General features: G+C 41.3%; 1 protein-coding gene across 3 annotated transcripts in view; it reads left to right on the top strand.

The window, feature by feature from the left end:
* Positions 1-21,499, top strand: part of CWC27 (CWC27 spliceosome associated cyclophilin) — a 106,582-nt gene that overhangs the window by 56,705 nt on the left and 28,378 nt on the right. For all 3 annotated transcript variants that reach the window (XR_014503073.1, XM_083404109.1, XM_083404110.1), the window contains one exon: positions 13,482-13,585. Coding sequence is in view for 2 of the 3 variants with exons in the window: in XM_083404109.1 (XP_083260235.1) it covers positions 13,482-13,585 (104 nt within the window). In the remaining variant the exon portion in view is untranslated. The remainder of the gene's footprint in view (positions 1-13,481; positions 13,586-21,499) is intronic.

Here is a 21,499-nt window from a genome sequence, read left to right as displayed (position 1 = left end):
CGGCACCTAGGTAGGCCTCTGGTTGTTTTGTCCTCAGTGTAACAAAAGTCAGTGGTGATATACGCGTATTGCAACCAAAAGAAAATATTTAAGCATAGCATTGGCACTTTAGGCACTTCCTCTAAATGACCACAGGTTAGAAAATGTATGGCAAGTCTTGCTCTTTTATTTGTGAACAAACCATGTTCTGCCAGTTTAAAGAATAAGTTGAGATAAGCACAACATAGGCTAAACATACTCAAGTAACTGCCTAATGTCAACAGATGCAGAATAGTTCTAATTAGTTTTTTCCATTAAGTTTAATGGGAGGTGGCTTCCAGGTTTCATTGTATGAACGTTGAGACAAATTATATTCTAAAGTGTCAGATCAGAAGTCTGGGGGTTGATTCATTTTTTAAAAGCAGAATTTTATCTTGCCTTTTCCTCTGGGAGTTTGGTCATCTCATTTGATCCTCCCAACAGCTTGGTGAGATATGTTAGTCTGAGAAATAGCGACTAGCCCAAGGCCATCTGGTGAACTTTGTTGTTGAGCTGGAATTTGAACTTCGTAGTGAAAACACCACATTCCTGTTGCCTTCAGTGTGTGTGATGCGTGGGTGTATGAAGTTGTATAGATGGTATAACTGCTGCGGTGGCTTTTCAATAATTGTGTCTGCTGAACTTGTACTTTATTGTGATTATTAGAATTGTTTATTTATTACCCATCCTTCACTCTTGAGATCCCCAGGGCGGATTACAGCATTTAAAACACAATATTAAAAACAATTTATCTTATCTTGTGCTTCGTAGGCTTCTCTTACTACTGTACTTTTTTCTTTTTTTGTGTAAAATCTCTGATGATGATAATATTGGTATTATTACTACTGCTACTGCTATTACATACAGCCTGCCCTTCTTCCCAGTAGATCCCAGTTGTGGGATCTAAAGTACAAAAACGTAATTACATAAACATACAACAATAAATACACAACCCATTTAAATAATCAGATCAGCTAAAAACCACAGCTAAGTCTGAAAAAAGGCAGCTGACTAATACTGTAAAACATAGGAGTTATACAAAAGAAACTTCCACAGTAGGACTTTGAGCTGGATAAAGCAGGGGAGAGACGGGTGTCTTGCCCCCTTTTTGTCCCTCGGCGTGCAGAATATCTGGAACGAGACTGTAATGTGGCTTGACATTAAACCAAGATGTTCATGCTGGTAGTGAGGATGCAGTGTCTTTTCCAGTATTTCAGGGCCACGAAAAGGCTGAGCCTATACCCTTTCCAAGGCTATTGTTTCAGCAGATCCAGTATGTTTGTGATTAAGTCAGCAGACTGGCGAACATGAAGGGTGTGCTGTTCAGTGTGGAATCACTTCCATCTGTTGCAAATTCTTGTCAGATGTTGGGAAAACAGCAGGCAAAAGCTAATAGCAAGTGTTCTATCCATGTTCCAAGGAGACGTTATTTGTTGCATAGGCTTATAGTCTGCTGTTAATTGAGTTAATATAGTTTGTTGTTTTTCGGTGTGCTCATTTATTTGGGCCGCAGTCTGGAGAGCTAACTGTGCATCTAGCAAGGCCTTGTGCTTACCTCTTGCAGCAGCTTCCTGCGACGGCTCGCAGCAAGCCATTTTTGAAATTCTGAGAAATTTTGAAAAGCGGCTTGCAACGTTGCTGTGTGGGCGTGGAGCTGCCCTCCAAAGAAAAGAAAAAAGGGAAGACCACTCAAGGGAGGGGTGAGGATCCTCCTTCAAATGACTAGGCACTAACAGTAATTAAAGTAATTAAAGAAAGGATGGATAACTGTCAAAGGAGCAGTGATCCCAGAAAAAGAAGATCTGTGTTTGTTTGTCAAGATTTAAGTACCAGGTGGCTACTGTCTCCTACGTTCAGGAGGTACTAAAATAAGCATAGACTCAAGCTGCTTGGTAGGAACACACCCTTTAAAGACAAGTGGACTGGGGTTTAGCCATGCTTACTGTACAACTCGGGTGGCGCTGTGGATTAAACCACAGAGCCTAGGACTTGCCGATCAGAAGGTCGGCGGTTCAAATCCCAGCGACGGGGTGAGCTCCCATTGCTCAGTCCCTGCTCCTGCCACACCTAGCAGTTCGAAAGCATGTCAAAGTGCAAGTAGATAAATATTTACCACTCTGGTAAACGGTGTTTCCGTGCGCTGCTCTGGTTCGCCAGAAGCAGCTTAGTCATGCTGGCCACATGATCCGGAAGCTGTATGCCAGCTCCTTCGGCCAATAAAGCAAGATGAGCGCCACAAACCCAGAGTCGGTCACGACTGGGCCTAATGGTCAGGGGTCCCTTTACCTTTACTGTACAACTAGTGTTTGGTTTCAAAACAGTGGTTGAGAACCAGCATGCATAATGAGTTTCGGAAGAAAAGCACCCCATGAAATCCTAAAGTTGTGGTGAAACTTTGCCTGTTCACATTGGCTGAGTTTAGATGCAACAATAAACAATGGTTTGTTGGTGAGTGCACAAGTCGTGAACTCATGTGCTCCCGTCTGCCTCTGGTGCAGCCTCAAAAAGAAAAATGGAAGCTTCTGTTTCTGATTTCAGTTAACCACAGTTTAGCATTGTGCCCCTACCCTAAATAGTGGTTAATATACATTATGGTGAGCTGAAACAAGTCGCCAAAGTGATTAAAAGGCGGCTTTTATGACTTGTTGGATTGTTTTAACTAACTATAGGTTAACTGCAGTTTGTCATGGTTCAGAGAACTGTGGCTAGTTTAAAACAGACATTTTTCAAATGAACTCCTCTTACTGGCTACACTGTGATGAGGTGCACGTGGGCCCAAAACTCTGGAGAGTTAGGGGACCCCCTGAAGCAAATTGGGGGGCATATCCCTAAAAGGGATAGGGAAGAGAGGGGAAGGGAAGTCCCATTACATCTGCTGGCACAATAATCGGGTTTTACCCATAATGTCCCACTCTCTGGTGAACCAGTTCCTTACCTACAAGACCTAGTATAGTGTGGTGAAGAGGTTAAGCTGTGAACTCCCAGTTGAAATATCATTTCTGGCATTATTTCTCTGTTTCCCCTCTGCGCCATGGTCTGTGTTGTGGGGGTGATAACACTGAGTAAAGATATATTAAAACCCAGAGATTTTATTGTTCTGTTATAAAGTTGTTACTTAAGAGTTCATGTTTGAAAGATGTATATTTAATCACCAAAATATGTTTTGAATGTGGGGAATAAACTCCTCTTCTTTTCTGGTTTGTAGTTTGTGATTTTAACATTATTCTGTATATTATATTATTCAGTTCTGTAATGATGCAGTGTTGTTTACTGCATAATACAGTGTTGATTATTGATGATGTGAGCCAGTGTAGATGTAACATCATTTGCAGGAGTGTGCCCTCTTCCCCAACACACTGAACCCACAGAAGGTAATTTGAAGTATCCACGTTCAATTTTAAGCTAACCGTAGTTTCCTGTGACATCTAAACTACAAGCTCTCATGCCAACCACTTGTGTAAGCAAGCGACAAGTCTTTTGTAGTGTTGCTGATGAGTTGTTGGTACATGTGCATCTCAAGATGTGCTCACATCAGTTCTCTCCTCCACCCTCCATGGGATACATCCTGAGAAAAGCTGGGGCACTCTGAATAAGCAACGGAAATGTAATATATTTGTATATGAACACCATGACTTAATCACTGCAAGTCTGAATTGCCTAATCAAACTCTGGAGTAACTAATTTACTATTTTTAACATCTGTATCACTGAAGAAGACCATGAGTTTGAAATACATTTGGCAATCATAACTGTTATTCACCATACGTATTGGAGATTTGAACTGTCATTCTCTGCCTGTGCCCAAGGATATAATTTTTCAAACAATTTGTTGAATGTATCTATTTTCACTGGCAACTGTGGGACCAGATGGTGCTCCTTTGGGTGTCTGATTTGGCCAATGTTTGCTGATCCCTATTCTAAGAATTCTATCCTGAGATCAAGAAGTTTCTATACTACAGATAAATTTTGCTTCCACATCCTCAGAACCTAGTAATTGGGCACCTTGAGTACCAAGGAATTCATGCAGCCATTATTACTACTTCTCATTCTGTTATTTACATCCTAATCAGTAGTTTTTATTTGCTGCTGCTGCACAATGAATGGAGGTCTTTCATTCATGAGTTTACAAAGATGCTTAAGCTCCCTTGTTGAGTTATATTTGTTTAGAGCTCTGAGGGGGAAAGGTTTGAGTTGTCAGGGTAGAAATAACTTTGCTTTCAGAAGCACAGCATACTGCATTACAAAACGGTTGCAGAGGGTGGAAACAGACAGGAAGGATACTCTTGTGGTTATGATGTCTGTTGCCATCACTCAAAAGGCTAGGTTTCCATTTTGCTTGTGCCACCTACTTCCATTTATACTTCACTCTTAAGACTTTTATGAATAAGCCATTTATGGCCTTTTTTTCAGAGATTTTGTTTTCAAGATATTGAGCCAGCCTTTTCTGTATGGTCCAGCTTTTTAGAAGCTAATAGTAGTATAGTAACATTTTTCTATTTCACCCAGGCAATTTGGTTTTCTAACGTTTGTGGGTCTAAATTCTTACCTACATGGTCACTATAGAACTGCTATTATTACTGCAGCATGCTTGTGTGTTCGTTTGTTTGAAACATTTCTATCCTGCAAAGGGTATCTACAAAGGGTAGATAACAGCAAAAAAAGGGAACAAAATATTTATAAATTGGAAACCATCTACATAAGCTGACCTGTTGCCTCCCCGTCCTTGCTTCTTCCTTGGTGCAGGTTGCCCATAATAATAATAATAATAATAATAATAATAATAATAATAATAATAATAATAATTTATTATTTGTACCCCGCCCATCTGGCTGGGTTTCCCCAGCCACTCTGGGCGGCTTCCAACCCTTAACCATGGTTTAGAAAACATTAGTACCGCCTGTGGCTAACGCTAACTTCTTAATCTAGGTTCAAAAACATGCTTCAAATTAAAGCTGAGATTTACTTATTTAAATATGTGTATCCCACCTGTTATACACAAGGCAGTACAGTGGTACCTCAGGTTAAGTACTTAATTCGTTCCGGAGGTCTGTCCTTAACCTGAAACTGTTCTTAACCTGAAGCACAACTTTAGCTAATGGGGCCTTCCGCTGCCACCACGCCGCCGGAGCACAATTTCTGTTCTCATCCTGAAGCAAAGTTATTAACCTGAGGAACTATTTCTGGGTTAGCGGAGTCTGTAACCTGAAGCGTATGTAACTTGAAGCGTATGTAACCCAAGGTACCACTGTACACACAAACAAATAATCAAGAAGTACCATAAAACTACAATTCATTATAAAACAGCACCCACTGCATCACAAGTAGGGAAGTGGATCTGGCCAGTGGCCCATATGTTTATTTCCCCCCATCCCCCGCAGGCCAAGCATGACAGGTGGGTGGGGTAACTCTCCCGTCAATCACCTGAGGTCATAATTATGTTGGATGATCCATTTTTGCCTGCATGGCTTGAACTTGAACTGTGTCGGCAAAGGCACAGCGCTTTGCAAGCTCAGACAACTGGCTGCCTGCCTGCGCTTGCCAATCCCGGCCAGAGTGATTCTAGTTAGATTATAAATGGTGCTTCTGCTCTTCTTGTCTTCGCTGCATCTCTGCAGCTCCTTTAGTCTGTGCGTGGTTAGATTTAGCACATTGTTGTGGCTGGACATTGGGAGCATCAGAGATGCTTCAAGCTGGTGTGGAACAGCCTTCATGCCTTCTCTTGTCTCTAAAGTAGGCCTCTCTGCTGGCAACTGTAGATATCAGTTCTAGTTCTAAGAACTGGCTACTTTTTCCTCTATGCAGGGTTGCTGCCAGGGTAGGACTAATTCAGCAGAATTAGCACTAAAGCTCTCTGATCACAGCAAGGCTAGCTTACCAAATGCAGAATAATGTGAAGTAATGCACATTACAATCTAAAGGGGTGGGCCTTTTAAGACCATTAAGTCAAGAGTCTAAAATTACCTAACTGCACCAGTGTCTTCATTTAATCCCTTCCGTGTGTGGGACTGCATGGGGGAAACGTCTGCGTGAGCCACTTACGGAAATGCCTGTCTGTGTACAGCCCAGTTCACTGGAGAAATCTTGTATAGGAAGAAACTAGCTGCATTGCAAGTGTAAAGTAGCCCTAAAAAATGGGGGGAAAGGTATCATTAGAGGAAAAACACAGTATTATCAGAAAACCTCATTCAGTAGTTTTCTCAGTGTATTGTTGGCAGGAATCTGGAGATCCCATATTCCTATAACTTTCCGTGTGTATTAAGCTTCTGTATGCCCACAGTACATCTGAAAATGACTAACCAAACTTTGTGATAAATAGTGAAGTAAATATGTAGAGCATTTGGGCAGAAGGAGCCATAGTTTTGTGGCAGAGTGCACACTTTGCATGCAGGAAGTCCCAGGCATCTCCACAAAACTGAACTAGATGGAGAATTTGTTGGAGCTGGCCTAAGGCAGCTTCCTGTGTTCATTGTGACTAAAAAATGTAAATGAGAAAGTTTATTGCCTAAACTTAATTAAATGTATGATGATCTCAGGTTTGGACTGCGAGGTATACGGCATAAGAGATCACTAGGCACATATATAGACTATTTACAGCACTTCAGCTCTGTTAATTGGAAGATACTGGCATACCTTTACTTTACTATTTTATGTTTTATGAAAATACAGTATTTTATTTTGCAGATGCTATATTAATAAAAGCACCACAGTAATGGTGTTGCATTTCTAGGACATAAAAGAGCTGCAGAGAAAAACATAATAAGCAGCTACGATCTCCAGCATTCACTAAGGTGACAGCGGATGAGCTTCTGTGCCTGTAGTGTAGCATTTCATTACTTTCTACATGTTGTAAGTGCTGAAAACCATGCTTTTCAACAACTTCACTCCAGAACTTGATGTTCATGAGACTGGTTAAGACTCTCACAAATGCACGTCCAATATGTCATGAGCTATTAATATGTTATTTCCTACTGAGCTGGTGAAGCTTCCTTTTGAGTGTGTGTGTGTGTGTGTGTGTGTGAGCTCAGGATCCTAACAAGGAATCTTTTTATCCTAAGTGGAAGTGACTTCAGTGCAAAATACAGCATGTAAGCTACAGTGTCTAGTGACTGATCCACCCTAAGCTATTAATACTAAAAGTGTTTTTACATATTGAGAGCCCTAATATTAACCAATCCAGACAGAAAACATCTTATTTATGAATGGGAAAACTTAGATGCAGAAAGGTGAAATGACTTTCCATGGCAACTCAGCCCTGAATGCAGAGAATAACATTTGGTAGCCTTTCAGTTTGGGCTTAAATTATATGTTTCTCGTTTATATTTTAAGGGAGAAATGTTTGGTGCAAAATCAGATAAAATTTCTCTCAAAAGGAGTGTGGGAAAAGTTGGTCAGTTAATAGTTTATTTTTTATCCTGATAATTTATGTTTCTCATATTGAGTGCTCTGTCTTTTCTCAATAAGCAGATGCGAGTCTCTAGAACAATATATCCTCCCTGCCTGCAAGCAATCCACATCTAGAGGCAGAAGTTCCTGCTTCATAAACTGGACAGATGCATTTTCAAAATAGCTGTTCCTTGAGCTTAATATTGTGGCAAAGATCCATAAAATTTCCAGGACACAGATGACACCTTTAAATCTACGGTCTCATAGTCAGTATTTGTAGAAGTCATTTAATTTTTTCTTTGCAGCAGTTTCCCAATTTCAGTAGGAAGAATGTCTGCCTCCAAGGGTTGCTATGAGTCTTAGTTAATATTTGTAAAGCACTTGACGATAAGTAAAAAATAAATATTAAGTACTTGACAAAGAGCAAAGGCTTGGCCTTGCTCCAGGTTGTAAGTAACTCATCTTCCTTAGCCTGCCAAATGAATCTAAACTAGTCAGCGATGAGACCTGTTGAGTAAGACGTTCTGTCAGTGTGCAGCTGGTAGAGGTGATATAGACGGAAATTATGAATGTGGGGAGGGTTGGGTCATGGAGAGGTTTCCTGCCTCTGCTTGCTGAGGCCAACCCCAATGCACATCTTTATTGCCAACTTTATTTTAACTACAGTACAGTGGACATTTAACATATTACAAATGCAGGTATAGCACATCTATATCTCTGTCATGTTTTGGTTGTGCCGAAAGCCTTGTGTGCTCCTGTGGTACAGGGTTGTCTTAAATTTATGACTCTGTAGGCTCTAATCCATGTCCTTTGGTTGCCCCAGGCTTTGCTCTCCTCACCACACCAGCCCCAGAATATCATGTGACCCCATTGGAAGACATGGCAAAAGCCCATCCTATTTGTCTAGGGCTGAGAATTCAGTGTGAGGTGAAGTGGCTTGTCCCCAGAGTGTGGTCACTTTCTGAGTGCACATAGGGAAGGGCCATAGCTCCATGATAGAGCATCGGCTTGCATGCGGAAGGTCCCATTTTCATTTCCTGGCATCTCTAGGTAGGGTTGGCATAGACCTCTGCCTGAAACCCTGGAGAGCCACTCCCAGTCACTGTAGACAATGCTAAGCTAGATGACCCAATGCTCGGACTTTATAGAAGTCCTATGTTCACTGACCTGTTAAAGCTCTTTTTGTGTGTCATTCAAAATCATTAACTTACTCATTGCAGAGTAGCAGAGGACAATGAAGGGCCCTGCCAGTCTGAGTATCTCTTTCCAAGGTTGAGATAATTTCCATATTCTGGCTTTTCCCAGGACCATAAAGAGAGAAACCATATCAATCTCCAAATCCTAATACTTTTCTGTGTCCATGCACATAGATCAACAGATCATGAATGGTACGTGGAGACACCAAGCCATTTAATTCTGTGCTTCCTTCAAGATGGCTTCTGCCGTACTTCCAATTGTGTCGGTGGCATCCAGTTGTCCATGAGACTTTCATTTACACCAGATTGTTTCTTTTCCACACAATGTTTAAAGAATGGCTTGATGTCGTCATTTGTTTTGACAAAGCAAAGTGTTTCTTCTAATCACAACTTGTTTAAACAGTTTCCTGTATTAAGAGATAAGTAGCTATTTTATCCCTGACACAATCAGATTACATAGTGTCATGGTGCAACAGTTTCTGCATGGGAGGTAGGATCAGGAAAACCGAACAGGTTTGGCCTTGCCATGTGTTTCATAGTAGAAAAGGGAAGGAGGGAGGGGTCCTGATAAACTGGGACGTAGGAAACAGCCTTATAAACGAGCCGTACTGCTGAGCCACCTAGCTGAATATTGCCAACACTGACAGTCAGAAGCTTTCCAAGGTTCAAGCCTAGAGTCTCTCTACCTGGAGATGCTAGGATTGAACCTGGGACCCTTTGTACGCGAAGCATGTGTTCTGCCACTGAGCTGCTGCGCCCCCTTAGGGAAGCAAGAATTCTCTGAGAAATATGTACATTCAAATACACATTAGGGTACTTCTACACAACAACCATGCTGGAAAATGGAGGACTTAATGCGTTTGTCTCCTAATGCATCCAGTGAAGGAGAATGTGATTGCTGAATTGTTGTTATCATCATCAGTTTATTAATCACCTTCTCTACAGCTGTCTTAAGATGTTACACAATATAAACAAAAACAGTTAAAAACACAAAAAGTAAATATGTTTAAAACAAAAATGAAAGGTCGATCATTGTTTCCAGAAAGTGCAAGATAGTAAGCGTCTGTCATAGCTCATCAGGACTGCTATTCCATAGAATGGGGGCAGCCACGCTAAAGGCCCTGCTACAAGATACTATGGAGCAGGCTTCTGAGATTGTTGGAGCTTGCAAGAGCCGTCTCCCAGGCATATAAAGGATTGTTTATCAGCCTTGGTAAATATAGCTAAAGTGCAGAGGAGCTGAAAGAAAAGAACTGGTATCTGGAGGGGAGCAGAGCAACTTCTTTGGAGCCAAAGATCTGAAAGAGCTGCAACTGACTAACATGGGATGGGTTAATAATGAGTTTTGTTTGTCTGAGTTTGTTTTCTTTTTGTAGAATTGCCAGAGGCTACCAATGCATTTTAACAGTGAAGAGCACATGCAGTTTAAAGGGATGGGGAACTTGTGGCCTTCCAGATGCCCTTGAGCCTGCCAGTTCCCATCAGCCCCGGGCAGTGTGGCCAATAGTCAGGGATGATGGGGGTTGTAGTCCTACATCGGAGAGTAACAGCTTCCCCAGGTAGAATTAAACTGTTCTCATTTACCTTAAGTACACACTCTTGATTCTTACTTGATCAGATTAAGGTCTACCTAATAAATCCCAGCAACTGTTAACATGGCTATTGAAAATTAGACAGTGTCTACTTTCTGCCTAGCTCTGCTTAGCCGTACATTGGATAAGTTCAGGTTGGGGTGGGTCATTGGCTACTGATAAGTATTGGCTTATATCTGTTGCATACAATTAAAGCAAACGTCTTTGCTAATAGTATATCTCACCTATGGATTTTATATCAATGTTTTATATCTTATATGGATTTTATATCTTAGCTTTCCTGAAAGAATCTTGGGGTTTTTTAGTTGGGTGAAAATGTGGCAGTGCCTTGTCACACAGTTTTTGTGATTTCCTTGGGAGATGGAATGATTGTTTAAGGTCTGTTTAGATGGATCCTGAATGCTTTCTCATGCCCAGGCAAAGAAATAAGCATTACAGTCATACCTTGAATCTCGAACACCTTGGTGTCCGAACAAATTGGCTCCTGAACAATGGAAACCCAGAAGTGAGTGTTCCAGTTTTTGAACGTTCTTTTGGAAGCCGAATGTCTGACAGTGCTTCTGCAGCTTCCGATTGGCTGCAGGAGCTTCCTGCAGCCAATCAGAAGCTGCGATTTAGTTTTCTAACCTTTTGGAAGTCCGACAGACTTCCGGAATGGATTCTGTTCGAAATCCAAGGTACGGCTGTACACGCAATTGTGTGCTTGTTCTGAGTGAATCCCACGGAATTCAATGGAACTACCCATTGAATGGTAATTCCCACGTGTTTATATATAGGGTTTCAGCCTTAGATTGCTCTCCTGTAATTCTTCTAATTCCTGTAATTCTAAATCCACTTTCCAGTGATTTATTTTTATGTGTCATGAAATTATTCCTTTGTCTTTTTTACCATTAATAAAATATGTTGCAAATGTCACATAGGAATAATATAGACCAGTTAGCCCATTACAAGAAATGAGAAGCCATTCCTTTGCAAATGGAAGAAAAGAAATAAGGATCCTTTGCTTAAATCTCATTTTGTCATCCTAGTTTCTGTGGGTTAACACGATGCTGAATTACTGTTATGAAAGGTTGGAGAAAACAGCTACAGTTGGACGTAATGTAGGAATGTGCAGTGTAAGCTTCACCCCACAGCTCTGTCAATGCCCTTTAATTCATCCATTATTCTGGACTTGGCTGCTTGCTCTTGAGTGATGATCTTTAACTCTGTGGTGGTGAACTGTGAATGGGGTACTTATGAAAAGTGCCAGACTGATAATCCTGGAATATGAAGTCATTGCTTTATCCATATAATGCACAGGTACTGAGTAGACAGCAATACTGAAACCTCACCATGCTAGCCCACAAAATAACTTGGGGTTGACAGGAAAGCTTTCCCACTCTGCCTGCATAATCCTTCATGTCTACTGGAAAGAGTAACCAGCGGTTGCCAAAGCTTTGCAAAGAGAAACAGGTTGCTTTTCTGTGACAAAGTGCTGTTTACATAATAACAGAGAAGATCCATTGTCATGTGTTGTATGTATTAGTCACTGTTTCAGTTTTATTAGTATCATTATCTTCATTAATTCACATATCCTGGTTCGCTCCAAGTAGTTCATTCAGACCCCCTTCCCCTTTTATCCTTTGGTTAGGCTGAGAGATAGGGGACCCAAGTCCACTCAACAAGCTGAGTGAACATTGGGACTTGTCTCCCTAATCCAACACTCTGACCCTTGTTCCTCCCTCTTTCTCCCTCCCACTTTCTCCATGGAATCTGCTCCTTTACCACCGGGAGCATGTTTCAGCAGAGGAGGCCTACCTAAAGTAGATCTCTCCTTGCGTCCGTCCTCCACAGAATCAGGGCATCCTGTCCTCAGTTGGCAAAGCACAGAGTGGACCAAATAGGGTTACTCTGGACAGACTGATGGTATGATTTCACTTGATCTTACAGCTAACCAAATCAGTTTACAGTGGTACCTCGTGATGCGAATGGGATCTGTTCCGGAGCCCCGTTCGCATCCTGAGTAAAACGTAGGACGCCTCTGCGCGGGTCGCGTTTTGCCGCTTCTGCGCATGCGCGTGATGTCATTTTGAGCGTCTGTGTGAGCGGCGAAACCCAGAAGTAATGTGCTCCATTATTTCCGGGTCGCCGCAGAGCGTAACTTGAAAACACTCAACCCTGAAGCCCATCTAACCTGAAGTATGACTGTATATCGCAATTGGAACATTAGATACAGGTAACTCATAAAAGAGGGTTACCCCTTGGTAGATAGCATGAAAAGCCAAAATTGTGTATAGCCAAAACAACCCCTTTGGAATCACCCCCATGTTAGCAATTTACTGGTGCACTGAAACTCTTGCAAGATCTCATGGGACCGCCCATGATCTTGTAAGATGTCAAAAGAGCCTCCATTAGCCCATTAAGCAAGGCACAAAGCTTAAGAGCTCTTTCCGCACCAGGAAAACCCTGTGCAAAAAGAACTTTTAAGCTCTCTGCCTTCCACGAGTCAAGTATGTACAGTTGAAAATAAACAAGCTAAAAGCACATAAGTTGCAGGTTGCCTGTATTGCTAAAAAGCTTGGTTCATCTGGATCTGTACATTCCCTTAGAGTGTCTGTATGTATAATTCAGCTTTACTCTGAGCTGTAAGAGCATCATGGTGGTCCCCAGAGAAAGCTTCTTGTCGCATGAATTAGCACTGATCCCAGCACATGCAATCACAAGCAATTCTGTTTGTGTGTTCGCAATTGCCTCTAGTAAAGATCCCAGGAGTAATATAGCCAATTCTCCACCTGTAAGATACATGCTCATTTGAATGTGTGCAGTGGTGCTGCAGCAGGCCTGGTAACAAAGAGGGAACTTTATTAGTATCAACATTACTTAGCATTTGGTGCAGATGTAACACTGGACCATGGTTAGGAGTCAACAAGGGGAGGAAAAGGGAAATTCTGCTGAAGAAGAGGGAACTAATGGGTGTACAGCCCAAAACATAGAGTTGTATTCCGTGTAGTACTAAGGTTAACATTTTATCAGTACAATGAATTTTCCCTATACTACAGAAAGTTCTCTTCCCCCTGCACTCACCCCAAACCTGTTCTGAGATTTGCTTTGTTTTTTGTTAACTGCATCAAGAGTTTTGAAATTAAACAGGATATAAAATGTTAAAATGAACTTGATAGGCCAAATCTGGCATAAATGAATTGCTGTACTCCATATGTTTTATCACAGTTTTACTGGGTCTTCTTATCTTTGTCTCTTCTGGGTGGCTTTACTTTCTAAGAAAATTGAATTTATCTCAACATTGTTCTCTGCAGTGAGGACCTACGGAAGGAAGTGCGCCAGTTGAAACGCGAACTGTTAGCAGCAAAGCAAAAGAAAGAAGAAAATGCCTCCAAACTAGAGGAAAATAAAATTGAAGGTAAGAGATAATAAAGGCAACACATGTTTACACTTGTATACCAATGCAGTGGAATAACTTTCTCAGGAGGACATGGTGCCAAGTATCCTCAAAATATCCAAATACCTTATTCATCCTGTGTTCAAAAAATGCAACTTTTCTCGGTGCTGAATCCCCAGCCAGGTATTCTCACGTATTTAACCTTCCCTTGCTAGTTTGTTGATTTAAATTTAGAGTGTCTCTCCCAACAATACTTTTTACAGAAGTATTTATTAAAATGTCAGGGTAAAGGTAAAGGTAAAGGTACCCCTGCCCGTACGGGCCAGTCTTGACAGACTCTAGGGTTGTGCGCCTATCTCACTTAAAGAGGCCAAGGGCCAGCGCTGTCCGAAGACACTTCCGGGTCACGTGGCCAGCGTGACATCGCTGCTCTGGCGAGCCAGAGCCGCACACGGAAACGCCGTTTACCTTCCCGCTAGTAAGCGGTCCCTATTTATCTACTTGCACCCAGGGGTGCTTTCGAACTGCTAGGTTGGCAGGCGCTGGGACCGAACAGCGGGAGCGCACCCCACCGCGGGGATTCGAACCGCCGACCTTTCGATCGGCAAGCCCTAGGCACTGAGGCTTTAACCCACAGCACCACCCGCGTCCCAAAATGTCAGGGTACAAGGTCTTAAATAAAGCCTTGTGTCCTGATCTCTTCTATTCCTTTATATTTTATTTATTTTTATTGCATCTCTGTTCTGCCTTTCCTTGAACTGTAGCACTTCCATGACAACTTATTTATTCCTTATTTATTCCTTATAATTTACGTCATCTGACCCCACTGTGTTAATTCCTATGCTCCATGCCAGCATCTTCTGCTGCTGAAGCAGCAAAAGCCACCAAAATACAAAAGTTATCCCTCTTTCAGTCTTCCTTTTGTAATCTCGCTGCCAAAACAGCCCAGGGTTTAAAAATGCATTAAAATACCTCTGACTGTATGGTACAGAATGTGTGCAAGAGTCAGACTTCATAAACCTAATTTAAACAGTGGGGTTATTGCTGACGTTACGCCATCTGAAATAAAAACAACAAAGAGCCTTGTGGCACATTAAAGATGAACAAACATATTGTGTCATAAGCTTTTCTGGGCCAGAACATCCTTTGTCAGCTGTTTTGGTAATACTTAGTCTAAGGAGACAGAGGATATTCTTGCCATAGCAGAGCTAACACCCTGCCTAATGTGTTGTTGATGAGAAAGCAGTGAAGAAAGATTGGAGTACTTAAACTATAGCAGGGATGGCCCTCCACATGTGGTTGGACTCCAGCTTCCATCAGCCTTAGGCAGTATGACCAGCAGTCAAGGATGGTGCGCTGGTAACCTTGAGGCTGGATTACTGTAATGTGCTCAATGTGGGGCTGCCCTTGGGTCTGGTTTGGAAGCTGTAGCTGGTGCAGAATAAGGCAGCCAGACTGCTGAAGGAGGTTTCTGGTCAAGAACATGTTATACCATTGATAAAACAGCCACACTGATTGCCCATCTACTACCCAACCAGGTTCAAGCTTCTTGCATTAATTTACAAAGCCTTCAGCGATTTAGGTTCAGGGTGTCAGGTGTGCATGCAGGAGCCAGGCCCTGTGACCAATAGGACTCTGCAGGACTGGGGCCTTCCTAAGTTTGTTCTGAAGAGGCAAGGCGTGGCCACACAGGTGAGGCCGATTGGTAACTCACAGCACCTGGTGGCAAGAGCCAGGAAGGGATATAAGGTCAGCATTTTCCCTTCAACTCTTTGCCACAGCAACATGTTCCCTGCCTTGCTGTGTTTGGCTCCTTGACTCCTTGCTTCTTGGACCCTTGACTTCATGACTCCTTGCTTCTTGATCCTCGGACCCTTGGCTTCTTGACTCCTGGCTCTCTGACCCTCACACTCTTGGCTTTCTGACTCCCGGCTTCTGGACTCCCGTTTCTGCTCCCAACCCACCATCTTGCCCCCGGTCACGACGTCCCCAGCCGAGACTTTGATCGCCCGTGAACTGAACCGTGACACAGGGTCCCCTTAAACCCAGTTCACCCTCTGAGATCCTCTGCATAGTCGTTCCCCGAGTTGGTGAGGCTCATTTGACAACAGCAAGAATATGAGTCCTTAGTGTCATCAGCCTAGTCCTGTGGAATATCCTACCAGCTAAGATTCAAAAGGCGCCTTCTGTGCCAACTTTCAAGTGCTCGCTGGAAAATTTCTATTCCGTCAGGCCTATACAGGTAGTTAAGAACACATCCTTCCATAAGGGTTAATTGGTGTCTGTTTTTAACTTTGTTACGGTTTTATTGTATAGTTTTATGTTTTATTGCTGTAAACCGCTTTGATATATTTCTATGAGCTAGCAGTATATTAATATTTTTATAACAAAATAAGATGAAATTATGGGAGCTGGTGGGCCACTGTTACCCCCCCCCCACTGTACTATAGGGAGTCAAAGAAGAGACAACTCCCAAAGGATTCCCTCAGATGTAGGCAGAGACTCTGGTGATCACCAAGTCCAGTGAAGGTGAAATTGAATGGACATGGGCAGACACACATTGATGACTGAACTCGGAAACTAAAGTAGAAGGCTTGGGGATCCCAGTGTGAGATAGCTGTCAGGTGAAGCAATAAAAAGGGATCATCTACCACAGGGCCATGTTGAGGCCTATCTAACTACAAGACTGGGCAAGATAGAAGAGGAAAGCCCCAGAGTTTGTGGATGGCACTGTCTTAGATATTTTTGGCTCCCAAAATGAAATATTTTCAGCTTCATGCATGCATATCTAAGAAGATATAAAATGATACAATCTGACATTCCGCATCTCACCCTTTTTTACCATTAAAGAACAGTAGCGATGGCATACCTCTTTTTTCTGTAAAGGCTTGCCATAAGTTATCCTGAGACTCCCTTTGCGTCTCACTTATCCAGCGTTCGGTGGGCTGGTTCTCTTATTTTTCTTGTTTCCTCTTGGCTAAATTATATTTCTAAATCCCCCCTCTTGTGTCTTTGAGTTTTTTGTGCTTTCTTCAGCTCGGCAGCCAATAAAGCTGAGCCCCATACAGATGTAGGTTTAGGCAAATTTTCTAATCTGCTTTCAGAAAGGTAAGGTGTCAGTTCCTTTCTGGTGCATTATCAAAACAATGCCTCAGTTGTGAACTGACAACATTTAGACTAGAAAAGGCAACCTGAGCTTTGAAAATAAAGAGGGGATTAAAACCAGTGGTTATTTGAGATACACCCCAGGCAACGTGGAGGTCACATTCAATCATTTAGAAGTTTCTAAGAGCCATCTTAAGATTGGATGAAATCAATAACAGAGCTGTGTATGTAGAAATTGAGATGCCTGCATCCATATTTGTGTATCTAATGGAGCATGGTGTTTTTAAAACACATGATTTTTATTAGAAAATGGAAAAAAATGTTAATCTTAAGCCTTAAAAGATGTCCCATCACATCTGTTATGGGTAATATGCACTCAGGTACTTTCAAGGGGAACAAGCTAAAAATATTCTTGAGCAAAATGATATGCCTTTTTACATTTGAGCAGTAACTTACTTCTCTGTCCTATTTTACTACTACCTCAGAAATGTGTGTGTGTGTGTGTGTGTGTGTGTGTGTGTGTGTGTGTAAAAGACCTGAGATTAGTAAATCCATTCCTGCCAGTCAGGTAACATTGATATATATATATATATATATATATATATGGTGGGACTGGGTGTAATTCCAGCTCCTGCTTATTTGCAAGTGGTGGAGGCAGAGATTAAGAAAGTGTGGTGTAGTAGTTAGAGCAGAGGTAACCAATATGGTGCCCTCCAAATGTTGTTAGACTCGAACTCGCAGCAGCACCTTTGACTCCCAGCAGTACCTGGGAGCACAGCCAGTTGGAAATTGACACAAGTTTGGAAAGAGACCAATTCCTCATGATAGTATTACACATGTCTTCATTCAGAAGTCTGCTCCATTTCCATATCAATCTTAATACACACACAGATATATCACATTAAAATTCATATTTAACTACATATTTTATTTCAATATATGTATTTCTATATTGAATACACATTGCTAATTAAGGGGAGGGGTTGAGCTGGGAAGTGTAATACAGAATTGAAGTGTGAAATCTGAAGTATACTGATTCACACATTAGTCTAGGAAGTGTGGACCAGGTCACCTTCAGTCCAGAATTTGCAAAAATCCAAATCTTCAAGCTCATCCCCATTAGCTGCCTCATTCTTTCCAGCTCTTTGGTGCTTTATGACTGTATATTATTCTACATCTTCTAAAGCTATATTTTGAGTTTTATGTCAGTCACCTGAAATCAACACCTCTGACGTTTACCTTGAAAGTACCTATGGTGGTGGTTTTTCCAGCAACCGTTTTGCGCATTATGTTACATCTCTTCCTCTTTTGAAAGAAAGAAAATAGCCTGGGGGGCAATAATAATTTCACGTACTCCTTGTATAAAGGGACTGGCAATGTTTCAAGATTTGTCAACACTGTCCCATCAGATTACTGCAGAACCAAATGCTGAGGGGCTGATCAGAATCATTATTCCTTATTTGGTGCCAGCATTCATGTTGATGCCACTACTTTGTTGTCATACTTGACCCACCTTAATCCCAGCAACAAATATCTTCCCATCAAGCGCATGTGTGTTGCATAGAACCTGGGTCCCCTCTTGGTCGCTAGGAACATAAACCGCTACACCAGTGTGATATAGTGGTTAGAGTGTTGGATTAGGACATTGGAAAACTTCTGAGTTTAGATAGGGCCATCTTAGCGGTAGTTCCCTCTGCCTAAGGAGAACCGACCACTCACCACCACTCCTTGTAAGTTACTTAGATCATTTTGGTTAGACAGACTTTTGGTTAATTGTGAGATCTGTTCCTGGTGTTTGTTTTGATTGTTGATGGACTGTCCTATTATACAATATACAATATCTTTATTGTCATTGTCCCATACAGAACAATGAAATTGAAAATCTACATAAAACATTCAAAAACCCCTAAAACTCTGAAACCCCATTTTAAAATACAATATACTACAATATATTCTTCTTTTATTTAAATGAGAAGCTTTAATTTAATTAGTCTTCTGATACTGTATCTTTAAATCCTATTCTGAGCTACCTTGGGAGCCTTTATAAAGGACTAGTTGTTAGGGTACAAGATCTTAAATAAACTCTTGTGTCCTCATCTCCTCTAACCCTTTATATGTTATTTATTTTTATTGCATGTCTATTCTGCCTTTCCTTGAAGGAACTCAAGGTGGCATAATATGGTTCTTCCAGGTCTCCCCTTTCATTGTTACTACAACACTGTAAATTAGGCTGAGAGATGGTGACTGGATCAAGGTCACCCAATGGCTTTCGTATGTGAATGGGAAGTCAGAGCCATGTCTTCTCAGTCCTAATCTCAGACAGCTTTCCCTACCCTATTATTTTAGACTACAATTCCTGTCAATATGACCAGTGATCAGGGAAGGTGACAGTTGTAGTCAAAAATAGCTGGAGGACACCATGTAGGGGAAGGCTACTCTAGCCGCTACACATCACTAACTCTTGCTATACAGAAATATTATCTGGAACTGTTAAGGAAAGCAGAGACTCGTCCCATTGTGTCATTTATATCCCCTGAAATTATTTCAGTTGTTTTAGAAGCAAATGGACTGGACTGCCAGTTTGCCTGTGTTACAAAAGCAACAACAAAGCCAAAGTCCTGTACTGTAATATACAGGGATAGTTTTAACCATTATGATAAATTTTGATAAATAAGTCCATCTTGTAATTATGATAAATTGCCCCTTCTGCTTCTTGCTCCTTGGAACTTTTGGAATTTCCTGCAAAAGGAAATGTTTCTTTCTTTTTTTCCTCTCAGAGAGGGGAGCAGTGGTCATATTCACAGCTATAGATAAATGTGGACAACTTGAAGCTTGTCCATGATAAGAAATGGAGTAAGCTGTACAGCAGAAAGCTTCAAGGACAGATCATAACTGGCAGGTGTCCTCATTTATTTATTTAAAATATACCTATCCCTTGTTTATATGTTTGGTTTCCAACCAAACTTGCTTTTTTTGACTGGAGGGAAAGGTCAGTACAAGTGAGATTTTGACCAGGATATATGTAGCATCTGGAGACTGGGAGCACCTGAAGGACAATTGCAGAGGGATTTAGACCTAAGGATCCGCAGCTATTTGGGTTAATTTGATATTGCCAGTGACAGAAGGTGGAAGGAGTTTGGTATGTTTACCTTGGAGAACAGACAATTAAGAAATGACATGAGAGCCATCTTAAGACATTTGAAGGGTCATTACATAGAATGTAGAACCTGGAAGAACAGGCTGAAATTTTAAAAAGTTATTTCATCTAAATATTATGAAGATTTTTATGATATGAACTGTTGAACCATGGGATGGGCTGCCTCAGAATGCGACGAACTCTCCTTCATTACAGGTTTTTAAGCAGAAGCTAGATGACTACCTGTCAGGGATGCTGTAGTTGTGGGTTTCACATATTGGCTGGGGTTGGACTAGTTTGCCTTTGAGGTACCTCTTAACTCTCATTCTATAAAATACCGAAATGCTCCAGCCAGCATGGTTAGACCATAGGTTTGCAACATAATTTACAGGAAGGCTGGACGATGTTCATTAAATAACACTTGCATCCACTTTAATGGCATATGAAGCAGTTGTTTTAGATTACTCCTCAAGGAATAGAGATCCTCAAAACACGTTGCAGCTATGTTTACTAGAAATGAGGTACTTAATAATATACAGTTTGCATCAGTTGCTTCTGGTTCCTTTTTTCACTGTCCAATTCTTTCTGGCCCTGATACTTCATAGTATTTAGGCAAGTATGGATTGAATATCACCTGCTCTTCTTTAAAAGGGTTTTGAGGGGATATTACATGTGGATTTTGGCAAATAATTTCAGTGTGAATTTTTCAAAAAAAGGAGTGAGGGAGATTTTCCATATACAAAGGCTTCTCCCCTTTGTCTGAAAATTAGTTCATGCTCATTACCTTTAAATATCTGTTGGGTTATATTATATGAGAAACCCTTGGGGGTTTTTCAGTGCAGTGTAAAGTGTCTTAATTTTTATCACTCCTTTTGTAGATTCTCAGTTGAGATTGCCCCACCTCTTGCTGCCCTAAGGGCAAAAGGTCTGTCAGTTGAGACTGTAAATATGAAACAGAGCTCTCTGTGTGTGTGTTTTTATTTCCCTTTTCTGTTTGGTGCAAGCAGCCGTCTCTCCAAAGACCTGTCAGCCTTAGGTCTTGTGCCATCCATTTTAAAAAATTGACATCTGGGTTCAAGTATAGATTTACTAATCTGCAACCTAGTGCATTGCTTTCCCCCCTATAATTATCTGCCGTTTGATCTTCTGCTAGTGTCATTTTGTTCCTCAAGTTTCTGTGCCCCATAATTGTTTAAAAACCATGCCTGAAGTATCATTCTGGTTGCAACCTTGTATGTCTGTCTTTTTTCTCAGAATAATTAGTTTCATTGTAAAGGTAGTTTAGGGGACGGCAAAACTAAAAAAAACCTGATTATTGCATTTAGAGAGCATTTATTGCTCAGTATAATAGCACTCTGATTAAATAATAATTCAAGGTTGTGGTGTGTATTTAATGATGCCCCCATCACAAAAACACATGTCTTCCTAGGGTTGCATTTGTACAATAAATCCTGGTATAGACATAACAAACCATGGCTTATTGGATTGGTAATGAGTCATATGTAAGCACGCTCCCTGCTTCCTCTGCCCCGTCCTTTCTCCCCTTGTACATCCAGATTTCCCAGAGCCTTCCTGGTGACATTTAAATAATGTTAAAAATATTTTCATTTGCCCTGCTATTCCTAATATGACTGCAATGATTTTCATCCAAAACGACCGAGTGAGTGAACAAGTCCACCATATCTGATGCACTG

Source organism: Podarcis tiliguerta (genome assembly GCF_965153285.1).
Source record: "Podarcis tiliguerta genome assembly, chromosome: 11".
NCBI classification, from domain to species: Eukaryota; Metazoa; Chordata; class Lepidosauria; order Squamata; family Lacertidae; genus Podarcis; species Podarcis tiliguerta.
This window is presented reverse-complemented; position numbering and strand designations above follow the sequence as displayed.